The 13,114-nt window shown below is 49.3% G+C and overlaps 1 protein-coding gene across 1 annotated transcript in view; it reads left to right on the plus strand.

The window, feature by feature from the left end:
• Csmd2 (CUB and Sushi multiple domains 2) overlaps positions 1-13,114 on the plus strand; it is a 575,103-nt gene that overhangs the window by 229,073 nt on the left and 332,916 nt on the right. The window contains exon 5 of the mRNA XM_029476560.1: positions 1,685-1,892. Within this exon, the coding sequence (XP_029332420.1) occupies positions 1,685-1,892 (208 nt within the window). The remainder of the gene's footprint in view (positions 1-1,684; positions 1,893-13,114) is intronic.

Genomic DNA, 13,114 nt, shown 5'->3' on the forward strand with positions numbered 1-13,114 from the left:
TGTGTATGTATGTATGTGTGTGTGTGTATGTATGTATGTGTGTGTGTGTATGTGTGTGTGTGTATGTGTGTGTGTATGTATGTGTGTGTATGTGTGTGTGTGTGTGTGTGTGTGAGTGTGTGTGTGTGTGTGTATGCCTGTGTGTATGATTGCCTGATCCAAGTGACAGGGAGATGAAACCATCCATCTCTTTTCCTTATGAGAGAAGAGTGGGAGATGAGGCTAAGATGGGGAGGCAGAGCTATCACTGAAGTGACTGGAACACCCATGACCTCAGGTTGTGTGCTGTGGACATGGGAGTCATCAGTATCCTCAGGCCTGAGTCAGCAGGCAGGTGCAGGTCCGCCCTCTGCAGATCAAGGTCTAGGACTGGGCTCATTGCGACAGTTTGATGAGCTGACTGAGAGCTCAGTGGGCCCAGCCCTGCATCCTCTTAGCCCACTGGTCACCCTGACCAAAAGACTGCTGGAGACCAGGCCTAGGCTGAGACTTTCTGCAGACCCTGTGGCTTCCAGGGGTTCCATTCCCCCTCCCTCTCCTGGAACAAGACCACTCTTTTGTCCTTGTGAATATTGTAACATAGGCATGGGAGGAGCCACCAACCCCACCTCCACCCCTCTTCCACACCCCACCATCCCTTCCTCCACCTTTCCTCCACATCTCACCATCCCCTCTTCCACCCCTCCTCCACACCCCACCATCCCCTCTTCCACCCCTCCTCCACACCCCACCATCCCTTCCTCCACCTTTCCTCCACATCTCACCATCCCCTCTTCCACCCCTCCTCCACACCCCACCATCCCTTCCTCCACCTTTCCTCCACACCCCACCATCCCCTCTTCCACCCCTCCTCCACACCCCACCATCCCCTCTTCCACCCCTCCTCCACACCCCACCATCCCCCCTACCCCCTCCCTCACACCACCCCAACCGTGGCAGAGCTGGGATCCTAGGTGAAGCTCTCATGGCCACCTGCTCCCTTTCACTCTTGCTGTATAACACAGGGTCTTCACTCTCCCCATCCTCTCTCCCCCACTCCCCCACCCCCTCTTCTGCCATCCTCTGTCCCCATCTCAGGCACACCTCTGACCATCACTGAGCACCAAGGGCGTCTTTCTACTCAGGCTCTGGCCTCTGACTCCCTGCAGAGATTCCTGACCCCAGCCCAGTTCTTCTCTACCTGTAGGCAGAGCTGGAACCACTCAGCAAGAAGCAAGCTTGGTTTTCCTGCTGCCTTCTTCTCCCTCCCACTGTGACTCCTGCAGGGCTCAGGCACCCTGTGCTTTCATCATCCACTCTGCACTCTGTCCTCCTATTCTTCTCTCAAGGTTGGGGTAAATGTCCCTTCCTTCAGATGTTCCTAGCCCCAGAGCCTTCCATATGAAGCCCTTTGGCTCTCTCCGCCACCGGGAACCCCTTCCTCGCCTGCTCTATCTAGTAAACTATTTATCCTACAAAAGCCAACGCTATTGAGGCCTCTTCTCTTTCTCCTTCCCCAGTTGACTCATTTAAGTAGCACGTTCTGCTATTTACTTATGTCCTTAAAGAGTGAGCTGTCCTCTTAGGAGACCAGACTGGTGACAATTGTCATACAATCACATGCCAGGACCCTTTCTGTCCCACTAGATGAAATCAGAACCCAGGAGTCCTGCCACTCACAGGAACCTTTTGTCTTTCCCCACAGCGGATGATGCCTGTGGAGGGACCCTGAGGGGCCAGAGTGGAATCATCTCCAGTCCCCACTTTCCTGCCGAGTATCACAACAATGCTGACTGCACGTGGACCATCCTGGCTGAGCTTGGGGACACCATCGCCCTGGTTTTTATTGACTTCCAGCTAGAGGATGGTTATGACTTCCTGGAGGTCACAGGGACCGAAGGCTCCTCTCTCTGGTGAGTTTCCTGCCAGCCCCCCTCCTTCCCTCGTGGCCTCTGCATCTGGGGAGGACTGGATTGTCCTTGGCATCCTCCTCCCTGCTGGTTTGTTTTGAACTCTGGAGTCCTTGCCTCTCATCATTAATGAGAAATCGCTGGCTGCATGGTTTTAAAGCGGAGATGCGGTTTTTTACAGGGATTTCCATATCTGATCTGAAGTGTGTCCTTGCAAGTTTCAGGATGGAACTTAGCGGAGAAATCAGAATTAAAGCTAAAAATATTTTGATCTCACAACACGAGCTTTGGACAGGGGTAGCACTGTGAATGGAACCTTGTTGCGTTTCTGGATGACACAAACACCTTCAGGGGCCATTGCTATTCTGAGCACTGTTGGGGTCTTGAGACATGGGCGGTGACTGTGTGGGGAACAATGGAGGGATTCGTCTCCTTCTTGCCAGCTGTGTCAGGGGGTCACTCTTCTTCCGGAACATCCTGAATACTCCCAGTTGTTGGCAGGTGAGGGAGGAGGAAGGACATGGGAGGACTGCAGGCTTGACATCCAGCCTTGGTTGGTATCTACAAGCTCAGACTGTTGGTGTGGGCCCAAGAAGGCTGAGGATGGCTTAGGGAGGTGTTGTGACCAGCCTCTCCAGTTATGTGACATCTACAGGTGCGCTCTTAGATTCACACTGTGACTCTCATCCAAATAATGATGTCTAGGGGTGTTTGTGGCACATCAGTATCTAGCAGAAATGTTTCCAGATGTAGGACAAACTGGGATGGGCATCTTTGTTGATTGGGGTGGGGGCAGGGATGGCTCAGGACATGAGACAGTGGGGCAAAGGGGCATTGCTGGATATTCCAGGCAAATCAGGAATTAGGGGCTTGAGAGCCAGGGGAGGCTCTTGTGTAGGGACACAGGGTAGTTACTGGGGTGGTGATCAGACAGAGAAAGACGGAGCTGGGATGGAGAGGAAGGATGGAAGGCTATGACTTCCTGCCAGTTATTATGGTGGTGAAAAACCTTCCTGAGCCAGGTAGCAGTGGCACACACCTATCTGCATAGGAAGAGTTCTGTGAGTCTGAGGCTAATGTGGTCTACAAAGTGAGTTCCAGGACAGACAGGGTTGTTACACAGAGAAACGCTGTCTTGAATTTAGGAAGGAAGGAAGGAAGGAAGGAAGGAAGGAAGGAAGGAAGGAAGGAAGGAAGGAAGGAAGGAAGGATAAAAGAAAAAGGCCTCCTGAGCCAGATGCAGCCCTTTGAGAAGTGCCCTTTGCAGAGTGTTGAGGCCACCTTGGAGGTTGGCTGTTCTTTCTGTAAATGTGCCTCTGATCTGAGTGGGAGCAAGGAACTGGAGTTCCCCTAAGCTGTTCAGCCTGCAGACCCTGGGGCCCCAGGCTCACTGTAACACACTCATTCTTCTGACAGCAAATAGAAACTATGAAGAGACAGAGAGAGGTGGGAGATACGAATGAAAACTGTGGCATGCGCCCCTGTGGCCTTTTTTTCTTAGCTGGCTATTTATATATTTTATTATGAAATAGTATCTGAATATCTCTACTCATGTATTTTTAACTTAGCACGGAATCATGAAAATCGTTCGTGCATCATTAGAGTCCTCCAAAATAGATTGTGATGAAAGTGGCGATCACTGAGCACATCCTAGCCATAGGTGCCAGGCCAGTTCAGGCCGGTTCTAAGTTCCTTGTAGCTCTAAGTTCAGTGCATGGTCATAAGATTCCTATGAAGGAAGTTGCATAATGTCTCCCCCTTTACAAAAGAGGAAAAAGAAGGACCAGAGAGCATCTGCTACTTGCTTTAGGTCACACAGTGCTGGGGTTGCAGCTTGGGTTAACACCACTCAGAACCTGTCTTTCCAGCCAGGAACATCATGTTGTCTGTGATGCGTTCCCACGGCTTCGTAGCAATCAGTGTCTTTTTCTCACAGTGAGGACTATGCCATGGTTTGTTTCCTGGGTCTGTTATTTTCAGCTTCTATACACAGATATAAGGATAAATGTCCTTAGCTGCTCCCTCTCGTCCAGCCTCAAGCCTGTTTGACTCAGTTGTTTGTACATGGGTCAAACAATCTTTTATGGCTTCTGCCTCCTCACATCACCGGAACTAAAACAGATCTCAAAAAAGTCAGCCTGTTCCTTTAAATCACCCAGTGGAAAAGGCATTATGTAGCGACCACTGGGGGTGTCATCCCCAGCTCTCTGCCACCAGATTAATTTCTACTTGTTAGGATGGCTGCTATTATAGGTGCCAGGTAGGGTGCATTTGTTGTTCTAATTTCTACAAACCTGGCAATTACAGGTAAAATGAGCTTGGGGCTCAGGCTGCAAGTTTGGGAAGAAACAACTTTCTCCCTTGTGCCTTTCTTTCAAGGCTCCCCCAGATACTTGAAAAAAAAGGAAAAGAAAAGAAAAGAAAAGAAAAGAAAAGAAAAGAAAAGAAAAGAAAAGAAAAGAAAAGAAAAGAAAAGAAAAGAAAAGAGAAAAGCTCTGCTGCCGGTTTGGGTAGACCAGTTTATGAGCATTAGATGAGATTCTTGAACTCTGGGTCCTCTTAAAAGAGGCAGATTTGAATGCGTGGGCATCTGTTTGTCTGTGGAGGCGACAGGAGTCCTTTGAAAGACTGTACCTATACTACTCCCTGCCCCAGCAGCAGGTTGCCATGGATTCAGAGGAGAGGGGGCACATGCTGTGCGGGACTCAGTTTCCTTTCTTCCCTCTGCCAGGTGAGAATTTCACTGGGGTTTTCCTGAGGGCTCTGTTCAGTGGGGACTTTCGGGACTGGTGCGGGAGTGATCTGTAATTTTCTGGTTTGCCACGTAAGGCTATTTTAGAAGGGGGCCTGCCACCTCCCAACACTCAAGTTCATCAAACAAAGGACACCGATGGCCTAGAGTGTGGCAGGAAATAATTGCTTGGCAGCCTCGAGGTGATAGAATGAAGGGTGGGGGAGGGGGAGAGAACCACAGATAAACAGCAGGGTAGCCCAAGCTCAGACCCAGCCAGCATACTAATAGCATCTTGGAGGTCTTAGTCTCTTTGGTTTATACTGGCCTTCTAGAACCAACCCTCCTCCCTCCCCAGAACCCCTCGGTCCCCCCACCCTCCATATCTGTTGTGGAAAGGCTATTACTATCACAAGCCCTGATCTGGACTGTTCTATCATGTTTAGAGAGCCCTAGGACTTAGACCTCCTCTCCCTTCATTCATTGTATAGGAGCAGGGGATTGAATATAAGCAAAGACAGTACTTGAATCATCCCAACACAATCTGTTCTACCCCTGACACACATAGGCTGCTACAGTACCCAGGCAGGCCCCTCCATATCACTGCCATGGATGTAGCACGGAGGCAGCACCCCACCCCTTTCACAGGTGTGTATATACATAGACACACACTTCTTTGGGCTGACCTGGGGTGGGGAGGCGCTCCCTGCAGGTGCTGCTCTTACCCAAATGGGTAGGCTTGACCTCTGACCCCCCCCCCAATGGATCCCACACCTTTCTATCACATTAAATGAAAATGTTCTCAGCATTGCTATCTTGGAGAGATCCTGATACCTTCCAAGGGGTGGGCTTGGGGAGGCATGAAACTGTTTATATGTGGGACCTGGGTCTCTGGGGGACATCAGGTCAAGTTGAGATGAGAAGTTCTTGCCAGCTGGCTACAAAGGTGGCCTCTCTACAATTGGGGCAATCATGGCAGGGAAGGCTGAGGAGGAACTGCTAGACCCATCTCTCTCCCTCCTTCCTCTGTCTTGTGGCCCATCCTCCCAGTGCTTAGGCTGCAAGCTCCACCATGCCCTCTAGACAAGAAAAGGGCAACATGGGAGTCAGAGACACTTGGCCTGAAGTAGCCGTCTAATCCCAGGATAGTAAGTGACCCTTTGAGCCTTGGTTTTCACACTTGAAAATGAGGTTCATGCTATAGAGCGTGCAGGGAGAGCTGAATGTGTACACTGCTGCCAGGACCCTCCCTGGTGTGATACTCCCGGTCCAGAGACCACTCCAGGGCCATTCTCTGAGGGACAAAAGGCAAGATGCGACATCTCTATGGCCTTGACAGACTCCATTCTCACCCTTAGTGTCCCTTACATCGCTCCTCTTTCCTTTGCTTGCTTTTGTTAATGTAGTTACGGGCACAGAAGTTCCAGTCTACAGACAGTCAGTCTCAATGTTTTGGGGCTACATTCTCTCCCTTTGAAAGACCTTGTTTTCATTATTAGACATCCAGCACATGGAATTTACACACACTGGAGCCATTTGATCTCCGTGACTTTTGGCTAGGTGTTTTACTGAGGGACCATTAGAAGGAGGCACATGGAGTCTGCCTGTGGTCGTCTGCTCGGAATACCTGTTTGCTTATTCATTCACAGCCAACCGTTGGCTTAGGTTATTAGTGTGCTTTCTCACTCCTTTCTATTTATTTTCCATAACCATTGATTGAGATCCTTCTACGAACCAGGCTTTTCTAGATGCTGAGGATAAAGACACAAACCAGGGTCCTGGGGAGTTCTCCATTTAGTCCACAAATGTTTTTTGTAATACCCACGCACTGTGCTGAACCCTGGAGCTCACAGCTAGTGCCAGGGGGAGAATATTATTCAGTGGTTTATAATATCACATGCTAGGTATTTTTCTAAGAGGTATAAAGGAGGGTTCTCCCAGAGCCTGAAAAGAGAAATTCAAGGGCCAGGACTTCAAGAACCAAAACCCCATTTCCAACCGTCTTAAGCTACAAAGGAAATGTGTTGGCTTCTGTCACTGAAAACAATCCAGGAGTTGGCTTCAAGTACTGCTGGATCAAGGTGAACACATAATGCCATCTCTCTTCCCTAGGGTTTCTCTCCTATGGCTTAGTATCTTTTGTCAGGCAGGCTTTCTCCATGAGGAGGCAAAAAAAGATTCCCAGCAGGTCCCTGCTACCCGCCTGTGTTAGCTGTTCTAGTAGGACATGGTCATAGTGCTTTCTTTCTCTTCTTTTATTGTTTATTGATTGAGCGTTTTATACATGCATTTAGTGTGTTTGGATCAAGCCCCCTTCCCCTCCCTCCAGTTCTTCAATCCCCACCGTCATGTCTCTTCCCAACTTCATGTCTTCTTTTCTTCTTAACACATGAAGTCCATTTAGGGCAGCCAGTATGTATGTGAGTGTAGGCCACCTATTGCAAGAGGGGAAGCCTCTCAAGGACCATATCCCTAAAGAAAAAGGATTCCCCTCTCCCAGCAGTGATCAGTTGCCCAGGACGCCTCAGCTAGGTATGGGGCTCCCTGCCTACTGCCTGCACCATGCTAGGATTTTGTCTGGCTCAGTTGCCCAGCCACTGTCAGATCATATGTGTGACTCCCCTGCCATGTCCAGGAAGCACCCTTTAGCTGTAGTCGACCACTGCCTCTGGCTCTTATAATTATCCCGCCCCCTCTTCCATCCTCAAGCTTGTGGGGAGAGGATGTGGTATTGATGGTCCATTCTGGGCTGGCCACTCTGCAATCTCCTCTTCTCTGCATGTTGACCAATTGTGGGTTTCTCTGTCAAACATCATCTACTGCAAGGAGCCTCTCTGATGAAGACTGAGAGGTGTACTGATCTGTAGTTATAACAAGGTGTCTTTAGGACGCAGTTTAATATTACATCCATTTAGCAGAATACTAGTGGTAGGCCTGTGACCCAGCCCATCTTGGGTTCTTGACCCATTAGTAGGGCCAAGAAGAAGTTCTCTTTTTGTAGAGTGGGCCTTAAGTCCAATCAGAAAGTGTTTGTTTGGTTACTCCCATAACATTGGTACCACTGTTGCCAGTGGGCATTTATTTATTTTGGCTGGCTTGCCATTAGCAGCTTGCTGGGTTCACAGCCCAGTAAGACTGGTAGCTACTTTTCTTCTCCCCAGTAGCATGCATAGCACCTTCCAGCACCGTGAAAGCCGACCAGTAAGGATGAAGCTTCCAGGTCACTAGCAGCTTGCGCTTGAGTCAAATGTGTCTTTGGCAGTGGTCTCTTACCATCACATTTGGGAAGTGTCCAAGAGAGTGACCAAGAACAGTGACGACATCCTATAATGCTTTGGGGGCTGATATGGAACCCCGGCCTTTCTTGCTGATACCTGCAAAGACCACAACTACACAGTCACATACCCACCCCTCAAAATGTTGAAACCAGAGATACTCCCATTGGCCAGAGTCGGATCACATAACCGCAGACCTCTTGCTCACACTGGAGTAGAGATAAACCTAAGGATGGGAACCCTGGGGTCTAGAGAGTTGAACATTAAGACTGTCTGTCTTTCACAAAAGTTGTCAGTCTTTTGACACTCTGAGCAATGTGTCCCCAGGGGTGGGTTTTATGTTGAGCCAAAGAATGTGTAAGATTTTGCTACCAGCCTGGAACAGGAAGGAAGGCTCCCTGGTGTCGGGGGGCAACGTAAGCTGGGCACAGGGAATGGAGCAGGGTGATGACTGTACACAAACCTCAATGAGCAGCAGAAGAGTGTGGGTCAGGGAGGGTCTCGCCCCATGTTCACAGAGAAGGGGTCCACTGTGGCAGAAAGCTACTGAAAGCCTTAAGCACAGGGGCAAGAATACCCTGAGTGTTAATGGAGTCAAACTTGAAGGCCCAGACGGCAGCTGGAAAAGTTGTTTGCAGGCACTGGAGCAGGAGAGGGACCAGCCTGGGCTGCTGCAACTCTGAAGTGGGAAGGGAAGAGCCTTAAAAACATCTCAGATATAGGGTTGGAGTGATAGCTTAGTTGGTAGAGTACACACCTAACATGTAGGGAAGCCTTTGGATCAATCCTTAGCTTCAAATACACTGCGTATGCACCCCTATAATTCCAGCACTCAGGAGGTAGGTGTGGGAGCATCCTAAAGTTCAAGGTCATCCTTGGATACACCGAAAATTTGGGGCTAGCCCGAGATAAGTGAAACCTAGAGGCTCATAAAAAGGACAATGAAGGTAGGAGAGGAATTGGTGGCCATCCATGTCTCTGATTGAATGCCTGTGGGGGCCACATACTGAACAAAGTGTGTATGTGGGGCAAGGGGGAAAAGGCAAGGCTAAGGTAGAGGAGATGGTTGGTACCTGCTGGCCACTCTAGCATAAAACAGGCATTGTAAGGAAGCCAACTCTACAGCAAGGATGGAAATCAGGCTGCAGGCCAGGGACAGGGCACTTCGTAGCTCTGAAAAACAGAACTTTGGGATAAGACCTGTAAGGGTGATCACTGAAGTCAGCAGTCACATCAGCCAAATTTGGTGTCTGATTTCTCTGGAGTCGACAACTTATGTTTATCTTTACCTACACTGTCATGGGCCACCCCCTGTCTTGATCACCAGTCCCCCTTCATCACCGTTTATCCATCTCTACATAGTTCTTCCGTCCGTGCCTTGTCTGGCATTGGCCCTGATCCTGAGAGCATAGCGATGGAGAAGACAAGCGAGGCCTGTGCCTTGTGAAAACCTATGATTCCCAGAGAACCACAGAGCAAAGAGCAGACACCTGTGAGACCTCACAACAGGTGATGAGATGGGGGAGGATGACCCCATGATAGAAAGGTCGGGTGCCATCACTGAGGGGAAAGGTGGAACCTTCCTGCTATGGGGGGGGGGGGGCACTGTGGAGCCCTCACCATGTCCTAGCTGCCTTTGAACCTCATGCATGGCTTGGAATGTGTCTCCTGAGGTTTTATCCACCTTGAATTCTCAGGGGCTAGGTAAGATCAAGGTCCCAAGTTGGCAGACGCACCCAGGAAGCAGTGGGGACAGTACAAGGACCAGGGAGCTGAGCCTAACCCTGGTGAGCAAGCAGACAAACTGAGGCTGAGACAAGGAGCCTGCTGTGGTACCCAGCTGGGTGATGCCCCTGCTACCTCTCCATCCCTGCTACACAGCACTGCTGTAGGTCACACCAAGAAACTGTTTGCTTCTGATGGAGCCCATGAAATTGCATCTGTTGTATCCATCAGGAGCCAGGCCATAAATAACTAGCCTTTTAAAATCTCATCTCATGCATCTCTCGGAGTTGGAAATAGCATTACAAGCTCCATAGCCAAGCCATAGGAAAGGATTAGTGCCCTAGCAGGCCGCTGGCATGCATTGAATCCGCAGGGCCAAGGCCCTGGCTCCCAAGCTCTCTACTGAGGAGCCTTGTGACTTCTCCTCCTCCCTTCTGCAGGTGACAGCATGCTTTCAGAAAGAAAACAAAAGTCTGAGCTGGGAGAGTGGGCCTCAAGGCTATGTTGTCTGCCATAGACATGGGGGCTCTGCGGGAGCTTGGGGCTCACAGTTCTGTGCGTGGGAAGTGGAAGTAGGGCAGCTGGCCTGCCCCCCATGGCTCTGACGGCATGCAACAGGTTTGTACTAAGTACTTCATCTGCTAGGAGGCCTGTGCCAAGGCTGTGAAGGGCACAGACAACAAGATGCTGTCCTCAACCTCTCCGGAGGAGCTGCCAGGTGCCTGGCGGCATGGCTAAGACAGATGGAAGACATTGTTTTGGGCCCTTCTGGGGCCCTGCATTCTGGCAAGCCTCTATCTTCCAGAAGAGTGTTGATCCATTCCGAATGTCCAAGGTCTCCATTCCTTTATTTGACTACAAGTGTGCATTCCGATCATTCATGACTGAGTCCAGCCTATATCCACCAGTGTTTCTCTCCTGCAAGCACTTTCCAGGTTCCTAGGACTGATCTACCTCTCTCTCTCTCTCTCTCTCTCTCTCTCTCTCTCTCTCTCTCTCTCTCTCTCTCTCAGCCTTTAATACTTTTAATTTAATCTCAGCCTCTTTCCAACCAGTGGCTGGGTTATGACGTTCACAGACTCATCAAGGCAGTAGGATTCACACAGAGAACTGGTACTTGATAGTCTGTTAGAATGGTTGGACTCTACAATCTGAGTCATTTGGGAAGGGAAGGAAGGACACAAAAAGAAAATGAGACTTTTGGTATCCCAGGCCATTTGTCACCCAAGCTTCTGCTTCTTAAGAAAGAGTCTCACTGTATAGGCCTGGCTGGCCCAGAACTTGCTGTGTGGGCCAGGCTGGCTTCTAGCTCACAAGGATCCACCTGCCTTTTCCTCCTAAGTGTTGGGATTAATGGTGTGAACCAGCATGCCAGGTTGACTCAAGATTCTTGAAGAGTAGCCTACACTGTGCTCCCAGTCTTTGGTTCCTGTTATTCCCCTCATCTCCTTCCTCCTCCAAACCTCAGCCTTCCTTGAGCCCATTCACTCTGAGGGCATTTCAGATGCCATCTTGGAGGACATTCTATAACACTTATACTGGGTATTTTATTTAGAGTGTTTTCTCCTTTTTCCACCTTCCTGATTTTTGGCTTTGTTTTGGTGGTGGTGGTACTGAGGTTTGAACCCAAGACCTTGCAAGTGCTAAGCAAGTGCTCTCCCTACTTTGGTGCTATTTTCCAACTTCTTTCTTTCTGGTCTTCATGGACTTCTCTAAGCCTTCCTTCTAATTCAAAGCTCTGATCCTGCCTGATTGCCCTGCTCCGGGAACACATTCACTTGGGGTGAGCTTACCTGCTGTCAAGGCTTCAGTTACCACCTGTTGGTTTTGAAAGCCAAAGCTGGCTCCCTAGACCACCTCTCCACTGAATATCAAACTATAGAGCCAATCACTTGGTGAGCGTTGTCTCAACCACATGCCATCACTGCCTTTACCCCAGTTCATTCCACCTTTGCTCATCATTGACTGCATAAAAGCTGTAATGGCTGATTTTGGGTGGCGACTTGACACAAGCTAGACTCATCCAAGAGGAAGGAGTCTCAGTTGAGAAAATGCCTCCATGAGATCCAGCTATAAGGCATTTTCTCAATTAGTGATCAGTTGGGGAGAGCCCAGCCATTGTCCATGGAGCCATCCCTAGGCTAATGGTCCTGGGTTCTATAAGAAGGCAGGCAGAGCAAGCCATAGGAAGCAATCCAGTAAGCAGCATCCTTCCATGACTTCTGCCTCAGCTCCTGTCTCCAAGTTCCAACCCAGCTTGAGTTCTTGTCTTGACTTCCTCCAATGATGGAAGTGTAAGCCAAATAAACCATCTCCTCTCCAACTTGCTTTTTGGTCATGGTGTTGTCACAGAATAGAAACCCTAAGACAAAGACCAAATTCATTTTCCTGCTTAGTTTTTGGCATTACCTTGTTACCTAAACTCCAGGGACTTGTCCCCACTCTGTCTCCATACAAACAGCAGCCACATTCAATTAAGGGCTAAGCTCTCCCAGCCTACCTTCTACAATATGTCTTCCTATTCTTGCTGCTCCTCCCCGAATTCTGCCCACAGTCTCATCTTTGTGGGGTTTAATAGCCCTTTCCCTCATCTCCTAGCATCTTGGCTCTCTCTAATCCATCCTTCCCACTGTCACCAGTATGGCTTAATTAAAATGCAGCTCCGACATGCTAAGCCCCAGGCAAAAGCTTTCAATCACTCTCTGTTGTCTAACAGAACAGACTTCAAGGCCTTGATAAGGCACACAAGATCCATTTGGATCTAACTAGCCCTTGCCTCCCACTGCAGCCTCATATCTTAACTCTCCAGACTTTGAAAACCATCTACCCAGGGCACTCTTCCAGAGGACCCAGTTTCAATTCATAGCGCCCGTATGGTAGCTCACAACCATCCGTGTCTCCAGTCCCAGGGGATCCAGTACTGCCTTCTGCCCTTTATAGGTACCAGATACACTTGTGTTGCACAGACACATATGTAGATGAGACACTTGTAAGAACAAAATAAATGAATTTTAAGGGGTAAAAGCCATTAGCCCTAAATCCCATTGTGATATCACTAAGGAATGTTTCTTGCTTGATGGAAGTGTCTGTAATCAAGAATCATGCAAGTGGATACCCAGGCTCAAGAATATCCTCCTATCTGGTGGCTACACTATCTAGAATATGTGATCTCCTCTGGTGCATGGCAGGGAATGTAAGTTGAGTCCATGATCCAACATGGACTTTTCACTATCCTACCCCAGATATGATATACTCGCCTTCTGGCACATTTTTTATTGGTTGGAATAAATCACATGGTTTATACTAGCTCTCAGGAAGCCAGGAAATGTGGGTGAGCAGATAAAACACTTGGTGAGGCAACCACTATCCTACCTTGTGTCTCTAAAATTAAGATGCCCTGCTCCTGCTCCTGCTCCTGCTCCTGCTCCTGCTCCTGCTCCTGCTCCTGCTCCTGCTCCTGCTCCTGCTCCTGCTCCTGCTCCTGCTCCTGCTCC

The sequence above is a fragment of the Mus caroli genome, chromosome 4 (genome assembly GCF_900094665.2).
Source record: "Mus caroli chromosome 4, CAROLI_EIJ_v1.1, whole genome shotgun sequence".
Taxonomy (NCBI): Eukaryota; Metazoa; Chordata; class Mammalia; order Rodentia; family Muridae; genus Mus; species Mus caroli.